This window comes from Rhinoraja longicauda, chromosome 29, assembly GCF_053455715.1.
Source record: "Rhinoraja longicauda isolate Sanriku21f chromosome 29, sRhiLon1.1, whole genome shotgun sequence".
In the NCBI taxonomy this organism is placed as follows: domain Eukaryota; kingdom Metazoa; phylum Chordata; class Chondrichthyes; order Rajiformes; family Arhynchobatidae; genus Rhinoraja; species Rhinoraja longicauda.
In genome coordinates, this window is record NC_135981.1 from 10,998,463 (window position 1) to 11,019,038 (window position 20,576).

General features: G+C 44.3%; 1 protein-coding gene across 1 annotated transcript in view; it reads left to right on the forward strand.

Annotated features, from left to right (window-relative positions):
• Window positions 1–20,576, forward strand: part of LOC144607791 (integrin beta-3-like) — a 59,960-nt gene that overhangs the window by 13,308 nt on the left and 26,076 nt on the right. The window contains exons 2-8 of the mRNA XM_078424866.1: window positions 1,957–2,036; window positions 6,374–6,575; window positions 10,439–10,691; window positions 11,609–11,771; window positions 16,429–16,590; window positions 17,575–17,670; window positions 19,884–19,973. Coding sequence (XP_078280992.1) covers window positions 1,957–2,036; window positions 6,374–6,575; window positions 10,439–10,691; window positions 11,609–11,771; window positions 16,429–16,590; window positions 17,575–17,670; window positions 19,884–19,973 — 1,046 coding nt within the window. The remainder of the gene's footprint in view (window positions 1–1,956; window positions 2,037–6,373; window positions 6,576–10,438; window positions 10,692–11,608; window positions 11,772–16,428; window positions 16,591–17,574; window positions 17,671–19,883; window positions 19,974–20,576) is intronic.

The window sequence follows — 20,576 nt, forward strand, 5'->3', positions numbered from 1 at the left end:
GTGCCAGGCTCGAACCTCTGGGTGATGTTCATTTAGATCATTATTTCCGTGCCACCAGCTTCCTCTGCCCACTGATTGTGGGAGGGAATGGGGTTACCTCACAGCTCCAGTGATCCAGGCTCACGTTTAATCTCATGTGCGGATTGTGTGGAATTTGTACACTCTGTTTATTTTCACTTTTGCAGTACTAGATGTACTCGCGTATGGTATGATTTTCCTGGATAGCATGCAAAACAATGTTTTTCACTGTATCTCGATACACGTGGCAATAACAAAATAAAACAAAACTAAACATACTCCCTGCGATAAGATTGGCTTCCTCCTGGTGCTCTGGCTTCTTACCACGTCCCAAACGGGTGTTGGTTGAGGTGGTTTAATTGGGGATTGTGTAGAGAGTGGCAGGAGAACCAGAATGGAGTTGATAGGCATAGGTGAGACGATAGGTTACAGGGAGCTAGCATGGAGTTGGTGGGCCAAATGGCCTCCTCCTATACCGTCAGAAAGTATTAAAACCGCTTGCTCAGGGGATCACTGCAAAAGTGATCAATATTGCTTCAAGAGAGTTTTAGGTGCAAGCAGGAACTGCCACAGCTCCACTGGCAATGAAGAGGTTAAATCAAACCATGATTGGCAGAGAGGACGGAATTTGACAGATGTAGCTGTCAGAAGGCATGTGGAAGCACGAGGGGCGTATAAGAGCAGGAACTTGGGTAGTAATGACTTGTCAACCGAGTTTTCTTGAGAGAAAAAAATTTGAATAATTGAAGTTAAATTCCTCAGACTTATCTTCAAGTGGCCTTCAGTGCAGACGTTTTTGATCTGAATGAGCACAAACTGTATATTCCAGTTCCCTGCAAAACACGACATGGCAGCCTTAGTCTTGTGAAGACGACCATCAGAGCTGGGCTGTTCCTATTGCACAGTCATTGCTAGATTAGAATATAAGAAACGAGCAAGATTTCTGTTAAAAAATATTCTCAGTTAAAGATTTGTCTTCTGGGCTGAATCGAATGGAACAGATGGGTGGGGATAGGTAGGATGCCAATTTGGCACCAAGCTTCAAACGTTTAGTTTTAGAGATACAGTGCAGGAACAGGCCCTTCGGCCCACCACAGATAGATAGAAACTAGAAATATTAAACTTGGCCATAATATAATAACAGTAACTAATTTAATCGTAAATGGCTCTTACGGGATATACGTACAGAAATGTATTTCTCCTCAAGCCCCCTGAAAGGAATTCAAGTCTTTTGGCTAAACCATCCACTCCAGCAACAGGGGGTTCTTCTGAACTCTTACTTGGGTTTTATTTCAGACTTTATCTTAATGATCCTTGGCCCTGTTATGCAGGAAATATTAGGTGGTGCTGCACCCTACAAATGTGAATTATGGCTTTAGAGTTGTGATCAGCAACTGCTCTAGTCATGGGTGAACCATGGAACACTTCAGCAATTTGCAAGGCTCTGGGCCTCGAGTGCCCTCACATTCCGACTGTCGGCGATGGAAGTCTGAATGGCCTTGGATTAGCTATTTGGGGATGAGAGTTGTAGATGGGGGTGTTTTGTATCAGTCATTGGAGGGTGTTCAAATGATTGAAGCTTTGAGCTTCATAGCAGTGGAGCTTTGGGACTTCTGGTTGGAGGCGAGGTGAGAGTTTGGGCCTTCTAGAGAGGGATCACAGCTTTGGGCCATGTGGTAGTGTCAGAGGTCGGGCCATGTGAGGGGGGGTCAGAGGGTTGGGCCTTGGGGTGGTGGGCAGGTCAGGGGATGGGCCTTTAGCCTAGGCTGTTGCTCAATGCACACATCAGTTGCATTTAGAATTTCCTTGGATGTCACTTCTGCCATTTTATGGCTTGTGGGAATTGATACATTTTCTTCCAAAAGGAAGGATTTATTTATATGTACATAGTGCCAGAATACGTATGTTCATTTAGAAAATGTCTTATCTATTTTTCAGGTAGCAACATGTGCAAAGGGGCACAGACATGTGCAGAGTGCCTGGAGAGAGAGCCGTCCTGTGCCTGGTGTTTACAAGAGGTAAGTCTCAGGATCACGACACCATCCTGCCTTTGAGTAGATCTGCACAGTTTCACTTCTCATTTAACAGTAGGTTGTGTGGTCACAGTCAATGAAACATTGTTGAATGAAAACTAAAGCACTGCAGATGAATGCAAAACTCATCAACTCAGGCAGCGTCTGTGGTAAGAGAAACAGTATAAGCAGAGCTTGACCCGAGGAGTTAATTCTCTTTCCATAGATACTGCGTGTCAAACTGAGTTCAGTCAACACTTTCTGAATTTGTTGCCAAAAATATATTAATGGTTGTTCAGTTGCAAATGCTTGATTGTCAATAAAGGACACACAAAATGCTGAAGTGACACAGCGGAATCAGACAGCATCTCTGGAGAACATGGATAGATGTTCAGACTGTAGAAGGGTCCCGACCTGAAATGTCACCTACACATGTTCTCCAGAGATTATGTCTAACTGACTGAGTTACTCCCAGCACTTTGTGTGAACCAATATATGTAGTTCCTTGTTTCTGCCTGATTGGATCTGTTTATTTGCATGACTTCCTCCATTCTGAGGATAGGATTGGGCATCAAGGTTCATTCGGTTACTCTGGAGCTTGTGGTGTGAATGCTGAGTGGACCTATTTTTGCTGGGGACGTAGATCACTCATATGTACCTATGATAAAGATTGGTCTTCTGGACCAGTTTTGATTGCATCGGTGGAGTTTTGAGAGGCATTTTCTATAGCTCCGGTTCCCCATCTCTGCCAGACAAGTAAACAGCTGTGAGTGGATTAAGAGCCTGGATATTGAGCAAGGCACTGCAAATCCACAGGGCACACACATTTTAAAAATAATTATCTGGTCATCACATTGGCTTGCACCTCATGCTTTAGAAATCACACAGGGATTTGTAATGAGGAGGGAGAAGAGAATTAGGCTGACAGGTGGCAACTGTTGTTTACTGAGGATTAAGCAGATTGATGAGATTCAGGGAGGTGGAATAAGAGAGAAAATGATGCTGAACGAGAGTGCTGTCGGGCCTGGAGAGACCAGGGGATGGGACCATAGTGAGGAGAGTTACAAGCTCAACACATGACATCTGATGCGGTCCATCCACATACTGTGCATTTTCCATTTGACGGGATATATATATACACACACACACACACACGCGCACACGCACACACACACACACACACACACACACACACACACACACACACACACACACACACACACACACACACACACACACACACACACACATACATATATATATAAATATATAATCTGTTCATGATGGAGGGCAGTTGAAGATGGGACTTTAACAAACAGTCATATGCAGAAAGGTTCTTCTGAAAGGGCAGTCTGAAATGCCAAAAGTGGGTTTAGCTTTCTGATATCACCCAAGTTTGTGAAAAATTTGCCGGCTGCACAATGAAAATTACAAAAGTGCTGGAGGAACTCAGCAGATCAGGCAGCATCTGTGGACGGAATGCACAGGCACTGTTTTGGGTCAGGATGCTTCTCCAGATCATAAAAATACCGTCACTTAGGCAAATTTGTGTCAATTATTCATAATATCTCTTCCTTACTCTGTTTCTGTTACATTGTGATGTTAGTCCAGTTTAGAGGCATGATGTGACAAGCAGTGCATTGGAAATAATTCAATTCTACACACAGCAAGGTTCTTATAGATGGGCGAGACAAGAAAATAGCATAGACAATACTATACTGCCTGAGCATAAAACCTACTCAACGATGAGATCCTGACTGAAGGTCTTCAGCAGACACCTTTGTTTGAAGATTAAGTTGTCCCTTTGAGAGTTGACTGGTTGGAGTTGAAAATGCAGATGCTCCTTTAACTAGAGGAGGACTCATTTCTAACCCCTTACTCCTTACAGCCCAGGGGAACTTTAGTTTAGTTTAGAGATACAGCATGGAAACAGTCCCTTTGGCCCACCAAGTCTGCACCGACCAGCGATCCCCACACATTTACACTATCCTACACACTCTCGGGACAATTTACATTTATACCAAGCCAATTAACCTACAGACCTGTACATCTTTGGAGTGTGGGAGGAAACCAAAGATCTCGGAGAAAACGCAAGTGGTCACGGGGAGAACGTACAAACGCCGGACAGACAGCACCCATTGTCAGGATCAAACCCGGGCCTCTGGCGCTGTAAGCCAGTAGTTCTACCACCACGCCACGCCACGATGTCGCCCAAGAGTCGAGAGTCAAGAATTTTTTATTGTCATATGTCCCAGATAGAACAATGAAATTCTTGCATGCTGCAGCACAACAGAATATGTCAACATAGCACACTGTAAACAATGTAATAAATGAGAGAAAAAAGAATTTAGTGTGCATATATACACATACAAGTACACATATATGGATATATATATATGTGTGTGTGCTTGTATGTGTGTGTATGTGTGTATATATATATATATATACATACACAAAATGCTGGAGTAACTCAGCGGGTCAGGCAGCATCTCAGGAGAGAAGGAATGGGTGACATCACCCATTCCTTCTCTCCTGAGATGCTGCCTGACCCGCTGAATTACTCCAGCATTTTGTGAATAAATACCTTCGATTTGTACCAGCATCTGCAGTTATTTTCTTACACTATATATATATAGTGTAAGAAAATAACTGCAGATGCTGGTACAAATCGAAGGTATTTATTCACAAAATGCTGGAGTATATATATATATATATATATATATATATATATATATATATATACACTGAATTCCTCTGGCCTAACCTTGGCAGTGTGCTGCTTTCCTGATAGTGTCAGGCCTGACTGTTCTTTTAAGCATTACTTTTACGTTTATTAGAAATCTTAAACATATACAATTAAAATTCTTGGAAGCACCTGCAAACAATTGAGACCAATTAAAATCAATTCTATGAAATCAAGAAATTAATTATGTACTGCCTCCAGTTGGTCAATACTCCCTTCATTAATGTGGCACAGGTTTAGCACATGTTCTGGGGAATCTGTGAAGGTTTTGTGCCCTCCTGTTGGGCGTCATGATGATCCCAGTAGGGGAAGACAGACGTTCCAAGGTGGTTGATCTGCTGACCAGAAGGAAGTTGGGGATTTTGTCCATGCTGATGAGTCCTGAAATTCCACCTGTTTCACTGGTGAAAGCTAGCAGTCCCAACTACAGCTGGTGGCTTCTCAGGTGTGGGAAGCATGTCATAGTCATTGGGACAATGTAAAAGATTTTCAGGATTGCTCTGGTAAATTGCAAACCAAAACCCTTTGTCCAGTGAGTGCTTCCTTGAGCAGGAAGCAATGATTTAGCCAAAGATGTTTAGCTAAATTATTCACAGCTGGCATAGCGACATTTAATTTAAAAGATTTTAATTCTAAGAAACTAAGACAGACAAGAAATCATCGTCTCAGAAGGTGTAAAGGGGTGCCTGGATTGAAGAGATTTTGAAGGTATTAGTACATTTCAAGAATTCGCTCAATCAGTCCGGAGGCATAATGATAATTATTGAATTATTCTGTGGTCTTAACCCTGATTCCCCATTCTAAGTTGCATTGAATAATGGTTCAGCTTTTCAATAAAGGCATTTATAATTTCCCAGACTGAAGAATTGTTCTGTTGACCTTGATTGTAATGGCAATAAACTTGTACGGACGCTCTATGTTTGCACCAAAGACTTAGTGTTTTATGGGTAGTATGGTTAATGATTTCTTGCATTTTTTAGAAACTGTGTTATCTGTGTGTAATGCATTTATGGGCCTGTTAAGCTGCTGCTTGGAAAGATTTAATTGTACTGTTGTCGGAAGCTATGACAAACACTCTTGATCCATGAATCCTCCTGGCGATCTGATATAATGTCACACTGTAAGGACATTAGGGTCTCGACCCGAAATGTCATCCATTCTCTCTCTCCAGAGATGCTGCCTGTCCCGCTGAGTTACTTCAGCATTTTGTGTCTACCTTCGATTGAAACTAGCATCTGCAGTTCCTTCTTACACAAGGACATTGCAGTGTTCTCAATGCAATACTATTGATCGTTCAATGTTCTGATGATGTGTGACTACTGCACAGTCCAGGGTGGTACTAATTGGAATGCCCAATCTACGTAGGAGAATTAACAATGATAGTTTCTCTCTTGGAGCATTACCACTGTTCTCCACTCTGAGCGGGCAGCCAGAGCAATGCTGACTATTTGGTTAAATTATAATGTTCTCCAAGCTCCATAATCTGAACCAGAACCACTGTTATTGAATATTGTTAATTCCACTGAGCCTCCCCTCCCAGTGAAGAAAGCTAGGTTGCATTCCCAACGGAAATACAGAGTGTTTTGTGATTTGTTTTCAGGGTTTTGGAGAGGGCAGCACTTCGCGATGTGACCTAAAGGAGAATTTGATTAAAAAGAGTTGCAGAGAGAATGCGACTGAATTTCCACAGGGCTCCTTCGAGATTCTTCAGGATCTGCCACTGAGTGAGAAAGGGTCGAGTGACCAGCCGGACAAAACTGTGCAATTCTCTCCTCAAAAGATTGCCATCAACCTGCGCAGAGGTATGGGGCACGCCTCTAATTCCGTACGATCACCTTCTTCCCCCCTCTGCTTCTCCGCAATGTCTCACCTCCAGCGAATGGCCGCAGAGAATGTCCTCTACGCAACCTGACAGCTAGTAAAATGGAGCTGATTTTCAGAAGTCAAGTCAAGTCAATTTTATTTGTATAGCACATTTAAAAACAACCCACGTTTACCAAAGTGCTGCACATCTGATTAGGAAAAAAAAGAAACATACAGTGTTCATTGTGGTAAACGCTAGCATATTGTGTGTTTAATCCAATCAATCAAAACCCCATCATCCCCTACTTCCCATCGGCAAATTGTGCTCCAGCGCACCCCAATCCCTCTGTATTTCAGAACTGCTTTGAGATCTTTCGCCATTTAAATAATTTTTGTTTCCACTTTTCCCCTCAAAATGGACTTCATTTGCTAAATTGTTGCCCCCTCACTGCGTAAACCTATCACTGTAACCTCTTCGTGTCCTCCATTTAACTTGCTCTCCAACCTATCGTTTGCGTGCTCAGCAAATTATCCGTCATTTATAGAAATTGTGGAAAAATTGGGAAATAGACAATAGACAATAGAAAATAGGTGCAGGAGTAGGCCATTCAGCCCTTCGAGCCAGCACCGCCATTCAATGCGATCATGGCTGATCACTCTCAATCAGAACCCCGTTCCTGCCTTCTCCCCATACCCCCTCACTCCGCTATCCTTAAGAGCTCTATCCAGCTCTCTCTTGAAAGCATCCAACGAACTGGCCTCCACTGCCTTCTGAGGCAGAGAATTCCACACCTTCACCACTCTCTGACTGAAAAGGTTCTTCCTCATCTCCGTTCTAAATGGCCTACCCCTTATTCTTAAACTGTGGCCCCTTGTTCTGGACTCCCCCAACATTGGGAACACGTTTCCTGCCTCTAATGTGTCCAATCCCCTAATTATCTTATATATTTCAATAAGATCCCCCCTCATCCTTCTAAACTAGCACCGATCCCACTCATAACATCTTGCCAGCCAGTGGAAGACCATATCTGTCCTGCTGTTACTTGTTAGACAACAAATCCTCTCTCCATGCTAAAATAATATCTCCCACCCCATAAGTTTTCAGCCATCACAATAACCTTTGTGAGGCACCTCATTAAATGCTCTTACCATTTGATTTTGAACTAGTTTTATCATGTCCTCCAATTTTTCCTTCCTTATCAATGTTTTAATCATACTGTACTATTTTTTGCACTTCTACCCATCTTCAGACTCTCTGTACAATTGTGTTCTTTACCTTCAGGTTTACTACTATTTTCAACATTTGGTTAACAATGGATGGTAAATTGTTGACCCTATTACCCCTATAGGGTATCAAGTGATGTGTCGAGAAGGATACTTCAAACAAAGATTAAGTACGACTTAATCTTTATTAGTTCTCCAGTTAGTTATGCATGCATGCAAACCACTGACGTCTAATAATGTGACATTTGATTTGCTGTTCCAGTTTATCGTCACTTGTATTAATTTGCAGAACTCACTGCTTCTCAAACACTACCCATGTGAGTGAATTAACCAGATCCATTCTGCTGATGGGAAGTTGTCTTGTTTAGTTTAGAAACAAGGAAACGCCCCTTTGGCCCTCTGAGTCCACGCTGACCATTGATCACCAAGCACTCTAGTTCTGTTATCCCACTTTCTCATCCACTCCCTACACACGAGGGACAATTTTGCAGGATCCAGTTAATCTACAAACCTGCACGTCTTTGGGATGTGGAAGGAAGCTGGAGCACCCAGTGGAATTCTCTGCCTTAGAAGGCGGTGGAGGCCAATTCTCTGAATGCATTCAAGAGAGAGCTAGATAGAGCTCTTAAGGATAGCGGAGTCAGGGGGTATGGGGAGAAGGCAGGAACGGGGTACTGATTGACAATGATCAGCCATGATCACATTAAATGGCGGTGCTGGCTCGAAGGGCTGAATGGCCTCCTCCTGCACCTATTGTCTATTGTCTATTGAACCCGCACGGTCACAGAGAGAGAGTGCAAACTCCACACAGACAGCATGCAAGGTTAGGATCAAACCCGTGTCTCTGGCGCTGTGAGGCAGCAGCACTACCAGCTGCGCTATCGTGCTGCCATCTTCTCTTAGCTTTGAATTCTAAGCATTCCTACTTTTGATGGTAGTTCCTGAATTGTTGTCTCTCTGGCAGCGTCCTCCCAGAGGACTCTGGGATGCTTGACATCTTGTCTCTAACTACAGGTGCCTCCCCTCAATGCTTGTGGGAATGTAGCTGGTTTGTAAACTCTACAATATCCCTTTAAATCCCCACCATTACTTTTTCAAATAACCTAATTTTTGACGTAGGAGGAAGGAGCTAAATTTAAAATTAGATTAAATCGGTGTCAAGTGACCTTTCCATCGTTTTCAAATGAGTACTATTCCAGGCAGCAACTTGGAGTGACAGATTCAATGAGACATCATCCAGCTGAAGATAGTTTCTCATTTTGAGACATTGATCTTATTTACTCCACCAGGTCTGCTTTGATCATATTGAATAGGGGCAGACATGTGGGGCCAAAGGGCCCACTCCTCCTCCTATTTTCTTAAATACTCAGCCTTACTCCAGCCAATAACAATAATAAACAGCAGTTAATCCTGGGATGGTGTGAACTAAATGGAAACACATTGTGCTCACTTTATAGCAGCAGCTCATTAATGCTTGTTTTTTATCCTCAATTAGACGCGGCTTAAAGTTTTGTCCAGATAAACCACACAACCGCTATCACTGAAACGGCTTCCTTCCTCTGTTGAAAATGCCATTTGTTGCAGACTGACTCACTGGACGACGTGCAGTTTGAACCATCACTGGCTGCTCATCGTTCCTCAGCAGCCCTGCACTCTGCTGACTTCTTAATGACTTGCGATTCTGACTTCAAATTTTTATCAAGTGATAAGCTGTGTCAGTTGTTAGTCAGGGCAGCCCAGAAAGGGATCCACTCTGTACTGGAATCTTGCTGGCTTTTTGTGTGACGCTGGCTGTATCTGGCTCCTTTACGCAACCCCTAAATGTCTCAAAGTGCCTTCTAGATGTGCTTGGAGTGATTGAGCCACACATCAAGTGTCCATCCACACTAATCCTACACTAATCCCATTTTATTCTCCCCATAATCCCGCCCCAACCCCTCAGATTCTGCTGCTCGCCCCACACCCTGGCGGCAATTAGGTGGCCAACTAATCAGCCAACTTGCATGCCCTTGGGATGTGGGAAGAAACCAGAGCACCCAGAAGATGTCCATTCCTGAAGGACTGGCAGTCAGTCAATGCCTCAAATGACCAGGTCACCCAATCAATGGTATTAGCTGAAGGAAAATAATTCTTCCAGCCAATGTGGATAAACTCGCATTTTCTCACAATATAATCTATTTGCTAAATGTTTGCCCATTATGGGAATTGCTTTATCTCCTGCTTGGCATCACTGTGTCAGTGGAGATGAAGCATCATGGTACCAGAGTCCAAAGGCTCAATCCTGACCTTGGGTGCTTTAGTTGTGGAATTCCCTCTGGTTGGTGGGTGAATTGACCCTTTTAAATTGCCTCTAGTCTGTAGATGAGTGGGAGAATCTGTGGATGGTTGATGGAATATAAGGGCAATAACATATGGGATTAATGTGGTAAATGGATGTTTGATGGTCAGAGTCCACTCAGTGAGCCAAAGGGCTTGTTCCGTGCTGCATCCCTCTGTGCAACTTTGCAGAGTCCTTGCATCCTCTCTCAATTCCTTGCCGAACCATCCATAAATCATCAGCAGTGTACGCATGCCACAATTTGTTGGGGATATGGACTCCAGTGTTTTATGGAAGCTTCTCCTTTGCCGCCACTTGCAGGGGAATCCGTGTCATTCACGGTGCATGCGCGCCAGGTCGAGGACTATCCTGTCGACATCTACTACCTGATGGACGTCTCCTTCTCCATGAAAGATGATTTGAAAACTATCCAGCAACTTGGCACAAACGTGGCCACAGAAATGGCCAAGCAGACCAGCAACCTGCGACTGGGCTTTGGAGCTTTTGTGGATAAACCAGTCTCACCGTACATCTATATGGCAACAGAAGCCGAAGTCAAAAACCCTTGTGTCCGGTAATTGGTATTTACGTAAAGCGAGGATGCACCAAAGCACTGTGGAGTCATTGAAATATTTATATGATTGGTAGTTAATATTCTAATCATAAAATCTCACAAAGTTTACAACAACATTCAGTCCATTATTTCCGTGTTAATCAAAAATAGCCCCCCTTCCCCCCCCCTCCCCCTCCCCACCAAGATCACAGCTCTCATAATGCACATCCAAGTGGTGTTTGAATGTGTCACGGTTTTATACCTCGACCAGCTATTTAGGCAGTGAGGTCCAGACACACTCCACCAGACGGGTGAAAATAATTCCTTATCTCCCCAGGTGGGGTTTGAACTCGTGATCAGTGACCAGTGTTCAAGACCAGTGATCCTGAACATTGGCTGTACTCCAGTAACTTAACCACTGCACTCCCAGACATAATAGACAGAAGCTGAATTAGTAGCAATGTGTAAAATGCAATTGTATGTAGACTTCATACGTTCTAGCAGTAGAATAAAGCCATTTGGCCCATCAAGTCTACTCCGCCATTCAATCATGGCTGATCTATCTTTCCCTCACAACTCCATAACCCCTGACACCCTTACTAATCAAGAATCTGTCAGTCTCTGCCTTAAAAATATCCATTGACTTGGCCTCCACAGTCTTCTGTGGCAATGAATTCCACAGATTCATCACACTCTGACTAAAGAAATTCCACCTCATCACCTTTCTCAAGGCACATCCTTTTACTCTGAGGCTATGGCCTCCAGTCTAGCCTCTCCACCAGTGGAAACATCCACGTCCACTCTATCCAGGGCAGGAAAGGTTTGTAGGTCTGTAGAGAAGGGGTGCACGAGCCTGCTTCTGCACTGTGCGGTTCTGACTTTATTCATGATCCAAGTACAAAGCTCATTGAGATGATTCTGATATGTTTGTTTTGTAGCATTGGCGGTACATGCGCACCTGTGTTCGGATTTAAAAATGTGCTGAAACTCACGGAGGAGGTGAACAGGTTTAATGAGGAAGTTATCAAACAGCAGGTCTCGAGAAACCGTGACACACCTGAGGGTGGGATGGATGCTGTCCTCCAGGCCTCGGTGTGCAAGGTGAGTGGAGCCAGGTTATCCCTGTGCAGATGTTGACAGATGTTCACCTCAATACTGGTGCCCCTTCTCCCAAGCAATTCTCTCCTAGCCGTTCCAATTTTTTTTGAGGATGTAACTAGGAAAATTGACAGGGGAGAGCCGGTGGATGTGGTGTACCTAGACTTTCAGAAAGCCTTCGACAAGGTCCCACATAGGAGATTAGTGGGCAAAATTAGAGCCATAGTATTGGGGGTAGGGTACTGACATGGATAGAAGATTGGTTGGCAAACAGAAAGCAAAGAGTGGGGATAAATGGGTTCCTTTCAGAATGGCAGGCAGTGAGTAATGAGGTACCACAAGGCTCGGTGCTGGGATCGCAGCTATTTACAATATACATTAATGACTTGGATGAAGGGATTAAAAGTACCATTAGCAAATTTGCAGATGATACAAAGCTGGGTGGTAGTGTGATCTGTGAGGAAGATGCTATGAGGTTGCAGGGTAACTTGGACAGGTTGTGTGAGTGGGAGGATGCATGGCAGATGCAGTTTAATGTGGATAAGTGTGAGGTTATCCACTTTGGTGGTAAGAGTAGGAAGGCAGATTATTATCTGAATGGTGTCAAGTTAGGAAAAGGGGACGTACAACGAGATCTGGGTGTCCTAGTGCATCAGTCACTGAAAGGAAGCATGCAGATACAGCAGGCAGTGAAGAAAGCCAATGGAATGTTGGCCTTCATAACAAGAGGAGTTGAATATAGGAGCAAAGAGGTCCTTCTGCAGTTGTACAGGGCCCTAGTGAGACCGCACCTGGAGTACTGTGTGCAGTTTTGGTCTCCAAATTTGAGGAAGGATATTCATGCTATTGAGGGCGTGCAGCATAGGTTTACTAGGTTAATTCCCGGAATGGCGGGACTGTCATATGTTGAAAGACTGGAGCGACTAGGCTTGTATACACTGGAATTTAGAAGGATGAGAGGGGATCTTATCGAAACATATAAGATTATTAAGGGGTTGGACACGTTAGAGGCAGGAAACATGTTCCCAATGTTGGGGGAGTCCGGAACCAGGGCCACAGTTTAAGAATAAGGGGTAAGCCATTTAGAATGGAGATGAGGAAAAAAAAATTCAGTCAGAGAGTTGTGAATCTGTGGAATTCTCTGCCTCAGAGGGCAGTGGAGGCCAATTATCTGAATGCATTTATGAGAGAGCTAGATAGAGCTCTTAAGGATAGCGGAGTCACGGGGTATGGGGAGAAAGCAGGAACGGGGTACTGATTGAGAATGATCAGCCATGATCACATTGAATAGTGTTGCTGGCTCGAAGGGCCGAATGGCCTACTCCTGCACCTATTGTCCATTGTCTCCTGCTACAACTTTATCCCTTGACGGCTCTTCCTTAACTCATTTCCCTTACCTCTCAGTTTCTCACATCCTCGCTTAGTTAGGCAGAACATCTTGTATATCGTATATATCTCACTCTTACAGAAGAGCAGGTGGTCATTTGGCCTGTTGAGTCTGTCAGCTCTCGGGGTGTTATGATTCAAGTAGGTTACAAGGATTCAGATCAATGAAGAAAAAAGAACACTCTGACCAGGTAAAAATAAAAATTACATCTTATTAAAAGATCAACAAAACAACCAAACAGTGAATTCACGCCTTTCAGTCTCATGCTGGGAAATACTTAGTTGGTAATTTTAATGTTCCCACGCTTCTTTCCTAATTTACAAACACATTCATCTATGTTTTCTTTAACTGGATCTGAAAGCTGGAGTTACATTTAGTGCAGCTAAATCTCAGTTGTCTCTGGGAAGAAAAGTTTGTCGCCTTACGACTGCATGTCGTTGAGGCAGTGTTGGAGATACAGCGTGGAATCAGGCTTTTCGGCCTACCAAATCCGCGCCAACCAATAATCACCCCGTACATTAGTACTATCCGATAATCAAGGGACAATTTACATAAGCCACTTATCCTATGAACCTGCAGGTCTTTGGAATGTCGGAGGAGCACCCAGAGCAAAGCCACGCAGTCACAAGAACGTACAAACTCATACAGCAGCACCCGTGGTCAGGATCGAACCCCAGTCTCTGGCACTATAATGCAGCAACTCTACTGCTGTGCCACCATGCCATCCTTGTGACTTATTAGATTGTCCAAGTGATCAAAATTATTTTTTCTCGGCACCTAATTGTTTTCCTAAGTCAGCGTGCTTGCTCGACGAGTGCCAAAAGCAGATGACTCCATTTTAGCTGAAAGGCCTGTCTTAAACCATTACACATTCCACAAGGCAATCTCATCAAACCTCTTCACTCCACTCATTCCGCTGTCACCTATTCACCCGCATATTCCCAGCAACTCCACCCCGATTCACTAACCGCCCACCTTTTCTCGGGTAATTTACAGAGGCCAATTAGCCGACCGACCAGTGTGTCTTTGAGTTGTGGGGGGAGTCCCACGCAGTCACAGGGAGAATGTGCAAACTCATTTGCAGCACCTGAGGTGAGGATTGAAGCCGGGTGCCTGGAGCTTGGAGGCAGCAGCACTACCCGCTGTGCCTCTACTCCACCCATGAAGAAAAGCATGGAAGCCCAACTATTATGCATTGCCTTTTATACTCCACATATGCTTTGTCGAAATCCCAATTGGCACATCTAGTGTTTTGGATTTGAGGACAGTGGTGCCTCTGAGATGTCACGACGAGCTTCATTTGTCCTTCAATGGACCTAAGCTCTGGGGAATTGTAGGCCTGTTGGAGGAGATCCACTTGCACACCCTGACATTTAAACCGTTTCCCCTCCAACCAGAAAGGGGGCCCATGAAGCTGCAAGGAAGCCAGTGCATGCAAGCAATATCCTTTGTATATCACAGATAGACACAAAAAGCTGGAGCAACTCAGCGGGTCGGGCAGCATCTCCGGAGAAAAGGAATAGGTGGTGTTTTGGGTTGAGACCCTTTCTTCAGCCAGACCAATTCCTAAACATCACCTATTCCTTTTCTCCAGAGATGCTGCCCGACCCGCTGAGTTACTCCAGCTTTTTAATGTGTTGTCTTCAGTGGAAAGCAGCATCTGCAGTTCCTTCCTGCGCCATTATATACCATTCACAGATAAACAAATGGAGGTCGTTTCTCCAGCAGTCCTTCAAGAACCTGAAGGTTATTGGGAGCTCGGATGGATCAAGGAGGAAAATTGTGAAGGAAATGAGATGGAAGTTGGCGGACTGTATAAACCTCAAGTGGGAAAATGATGGAAACTGCAATCACTTATTCATTTTTAAATACACGAGTGATTAAATGTTAAGAAATTAAATTGATATGACGGGAACAATCTCTGGTTGGAATCTACAGTCGGAAACTCCCTGTTCGTGGCTCTTGCTCAACACGGTAGAAAGAGGCTGACTCACCAAATAATTATGCCTTTCCAGACCTCAGGATTTGTCAAGACCCTTATCAAGTGCAATCACTGTCGCCATGCAGGCAATCACAGGCAGGAATTGTATCAGAGTATCGGTGGAAACCACCGCATACAGCATTTCCTCATTGTTTCCTGGAGTGCAGCACTAGATCCCATGGGAATGTGTTATATCAGGGTGTTTTGTTAGATTATGTCCAAAATAGGAATTCCAACAAACAAGTAACTGCTTCGCAAAGATGTGCCAAGTATCTCCCACTAGCGACAATCTGCCTAGGGTATTGCTGATCAAGATCCATACAGTGGAGATCCATCCAGTGCTTCTTTTGCCCAGTCAGTGAGCAGTCTGCTTTAAACGACACAAAGTGCTGGAGTAACGTAATGGGTCAGGCAGCATCTGGAGAACATGGATAAGTGAAGTTTTGGGTACAGCGATGCTGCCTGAATGAATGAATGAATGAATGAATGAATGAATAAATGATACTTTATTATCACACGATTCATGTCACAGTGAGATTCTTTGTTTTGCATACACAAGGTATGCAAAGAGTCGCCACATATAGGGCATCAACAAAGTTACAAAGTAATCCACTTAGTCCCCAATGGTCCCCATTTGAGCCTCCCCCCCCCCCCCCCCCTGCTAAGATACTTCAGCACTTTGTGTCTTTCACTAGTAGAAGCAAGCATTTGTAGTTCCTTGTTATAGCATTATAACAGCCTATTTGCCTGCATTTGTCCCATCCATTGATTTAGATTAGTTTGATTTAGTTTAGATTAGTTTGGATTAGTTTAGATATACAGCATGGAAACAGGCCCTTCAGCCCATCGAGTCCGCACTGATCAGTGATCCCCACATATTAACACCTTATTACGCTATGGGCATTTATACCAAGCCAATTAACCTACAAATCTGTACGATTTTGGAGTGTGGGTGGGAAACCGAAGATCTCGGAGAAAACCCACGCGGTCACAGGAAGAACCTACAAACTCCTTACAGACAGCACCCGTAGTCAGGACCGAACCCAGGTCTCTGGCGCTGCAAGCGCTGCAAGGCAGCAACTCTACCGCTCTGCCCCTTCTTCCTCTTCTTAAGTTTTTGAAGTGGATCAGTTTGAATGGTAGCATATCATTTTCCAGTTACCATTTTGGTTTTGTGAGCCTTACTTTTGCACCATTTACTATAACAGAAGAGTGGGAGCATGCTTACTGTGTTTCTCTCAGCCTTGACACAGTTTCACTGATCCTTCCATTGGACCTCTTCTTTGCTGCAGGAGGAGATCGGTTGGCGACAAGAAGCCACCCACATGCTGGTCTTTGTCACTGATGCCACATCGCACTTGGCACTGGATGGCAGGCTGGCTGGCATAATCCACCCCAACGACGGGCATTGCCACATGGGACTAGACAACGAGTACAACGCCTCTGCTTTGCTGGTATGTTGGCTGAGGAACGTGGCTCTGGTGGCGTGACAGAATAGAACAGGAAACCATGGATCAGATCAAACTCATTCCCACAGGCTGGAGTGGGTGCAGGAAAGAATTACAGGAACGTCACCTGGATTGGAGGGCTTGAGTTATCAGGAGAGAGTAGATAATCTGGGGAAACAAGGAATTGCAGATAAACATAAAATCTTGGAGTAACTCAGCGGGTCAGGCAGCATCTCTGGAGAAAAATGATGGGTGACATTTCGGGTTGGAACCTTTCTTCAGTCTGTCTTCGCCAGTCTGAAGGGCTCTGGTGTAAAACGTCACCCATCCTGTTTCTCCAGAGATGCTCCCTGACCTGTCAAGTTACTCCAGCAATTTGTGCCTATCTTCAGTGTAAATCAGCATCTGCAGTTTCTTCCTACACAAGGAACTGCAGATGCTGGTTTATCGAGAGGCTGGGTAGGTGCCCAGAAACAGAGGTTTAAGGTGAGCGGAGAAAGATTTAAAGAGGATCTCGGGGGTATCTTTTACACGAAGGGTGATGGATAAGGTGGGACTGTTGTCGCTGAAGTGAAGTGGACAAAAGGGTGACCTTGTGGAGGTTTATAAAATAATGAGGGGCAGAGATAGGGTAGATAGTCACAGTCTTTTTCACAGGGTGAGGGTGCCCAAAACTGGAGGACATAGGTTTGTGAGAGGGGAAAGATTTAGAGGCAACTTTTTCACAAAGCGTGATGGCTTTAAGGTGTGAGCTGCCAGAGGAGAAGAAAGAGGCAGACTGCAAAGATGAGGTAGATGCTACAATGTTTAAAAAATATTCGAAGAGGTACATGGATAGGAAAGGTTTAAAGAGTTATGGGCCGTGGGCAGGCAAATCCGAAAGGTTAGATCACATGGAATCCAAGGTGAGTTAGCCAGCACTGTTTTAATTTAGACTGGGTTTCAATGTTGTGATCTTTCACTTCTGTTTTCGATGTTTATTTTTTTCAGGATTACCCATCACTTGCTCTGCTGACAGAAAAGCTCACAGAAAATAACATCTACCTCATCTTTGCCGTCACCCAACCAGTCACGGAAATATATATGGTAGGCTCTGGAGAGGTGAAGGACCATCATACAGGTTAGAACCTGGAGGGCCATGGAGCCACCACTGAACAGGTTCAACTCCTGATTTCCTCCCACTCAGCAAGACAGGCTGACAGATCAGAACAGGAGAATTGAATTCCAAATCTGAAGGAATCAAATCAAACACAATTTGTAAATTGTCTCTGTATGGGTCACCTTTATCCTAGTTTAAATTCATAGAGCACGGAAATAAGCCCTTCAGACCATCAACCCCCCACTTGTACTAAACCTCTGCTAATCCCATTTTACTCTCCTACATTTCCAGCAGCTCCCCCCATATGTTGCCATTGCAAGGGCTTGCAGAGATCTGATGGGGTTAGTTTATTAAGAAAGACCGTTAACTGCTTGGGAAAAGGTTTGCTGAACACGGTGGCAACGAACAGCTTGTGAACTCAAGGTTACAACTGATAGAAGCCTGGACAGAACTGTGAACAATGGTCCCTTCATAGTGCGAGGTGCTTGATACATTCTAATCACTGTGTAGAAAAGGAAGCCTGTTTTTCAGCAGTTAACGGTCCTTTTTAATAAGCTGACCCCATCAGTTCTCCGCAAGCTCCTACAACCATTCGTCTGCACGTTCATTAGTTCTCCTTCACCATTTCCAATCTTTGGATTCGAAACTCCCAAGTCTCACCAGTGTTTCTGGTCACCTTGACACCAGACCAGGTAAGTACCATCACCTTCAGTTCACGCTGAAACTGCACTCAGCACTTCAGCAGAGGTTGCCTCCAGTGTGTGTGTGTATGGTCAAAGCAATCGCTGGTCCTCATGTGAGCCAAAGAACTAAGTGATACAGTAGCACAACTAATAGAGCCACTGCCTCACGGTGCCAGAGACCAGGGTTCAATCCTGACCTAAGAGAGACACAAATGCTGTCAAAACGCGGAGTAACTGAGCAGGACGGGCAGCATCTCTGGAGAGAAGGAATGGGTGACGTTTCGGGTCGAGACCATTCTTCAGACGAGAGTTCTGCACCTCTCTGATGAGAGTTCTGCACGAAATCTCTTCAATCCTGACCTCTGGTGCTGCCTTCTTAGTAGATTGATTTTCCGTTCCTCGGAATTCCAGGAACATTCTCGACATTGGAATTTCAAACTGATCGGGATTTCCTAGAACACAGAGGATTCCTCCCCATGCTCTGGTTTCCTCCTATATCCCAAAGGCATGTAGGTTAATTGGCCACTGTGAATTGGCCCTCGTGTGCAGGTGAGTGGGAGAAACTGGGCGGAGTTGATGGGAACGTGAGGAGAATAAAAATCGATATTAATGTAGGATTACCATAAATGGGTGGTTGATGGCCAGCACAGACTCAGTGGACAGAATGGCCTGTTTCCACGTTATTTCTCTGTCTTTCGATGACTGTGATTGAGCAATCAATTTAACGTAACATGCATTTACACCTGGATTAAAATGTCCCGTACGATGGAATGTTCTGTCCATAGTTTTTAAGTGTTCCTCTAATAGCTCCCCTGTTGGGTTCCAGGCAGCTGATTCATCTTCAGCCTCTGGGAATTCCAAGATCCTTCTCAGCATTGGAATTCCAAGCTGACCAGGATTTTCAAGGATGCAGAGTCAAGCTGTAACATTATAGAAATATAATTTGCCCAGTTCCAGATGTAACTCTCTCTCAGTGCACTCAGGAAAGCTTCCTGGAGTAAGGAGATGGCTCTGAACACTTACATTATTCCCTTGGCAGGGGTCACAGCTTAAGGATAAGGGGGAAGTCTTTTAGGACCGAGATGAGAAAACATTTCTTCACACAGAGAGTGGTGAGTCTGTGGAATTCTCTGCCACAGAAGGTAGTTGAGGCCAGTTCATTGGCTATATTTAAGAGGGAGTTAGATGTGGCCCTTTTTGCTAAAGGGATCAGGGGGTATGGAGAGAAGGCAGGTACAGGTTACTGAGCTGGATGATCAGCCATGATCATATTGAATGGCGGTGTAGGCTCGAAGGGCCGAATGGCCTACTCCTGCACCTATTTTCTATGTTTCTATGTTTTTATAACGACCCTAAATCAGACATCGTATCAAGGTGGCAGCCTCAGGATTGCTGAGCAAATAGTTAAAAGATGAAATTTTTTGAAGACTTGATGTGCACAGCCAGATCAATAGTCAGTAGAATTAACATTTCTGGTTAACTTGGCTTTATGTTTTCTAATCTCGTTGCTCCCACAGAATTACAGTAGGATGATTCCTGGTACCACTGTGGGGACAATTTCCAAGGATTCAAGCAATGTCCTGGGGCTCATTGTGGATGCCTATGAGGTAACTATAGCCACAGTTCCATGAGCAATTGAGGGGACGTTGTTTAAAACCATGCCATCGTTATCTTGAGGAGGTGTGGCTCTGGTCCCATTATCTGCACCCTTGTCAATTCTGATCTCTGCACCAGTTCCAAACCTAGCTTTGCCCCCTGCTCCTTCATTTTTGGAAATGGGGAAACTGTCACCAAGGAACAAAAGATGGTAAATGGTATGCTCTTTCTCAAGGAGAAAGAGAGGGATAAGGATGAGTGAAGGAAAACCAAAGATGGGCCAGGAAAATACAAATCAAAGAGAATCGGAAAAGAACTCAAGCAGAGAATTAGATGGGTCAGAAGGGGCCATGAGATGCCATTGACCAGTCGGGTTAATGAGAATTCCAAGACAATTTATAAATGTATTATAACCAAGATGTTAACCAGTGAGAGCTGTAGACCAGGGAACCACAGACTAAGGAACCATTGGTGAAACACTCATAGAATAGTGAATACTGCTCAGGGACCTGCAAAACAAGAACTCAGTCCAGGGTACGTCGGAACTGGCAGCCATTGCTCAAATTGTCTCCAATCAGGTAGCCGTTGACCAAGGAAGCAGGGAAAATGGAACA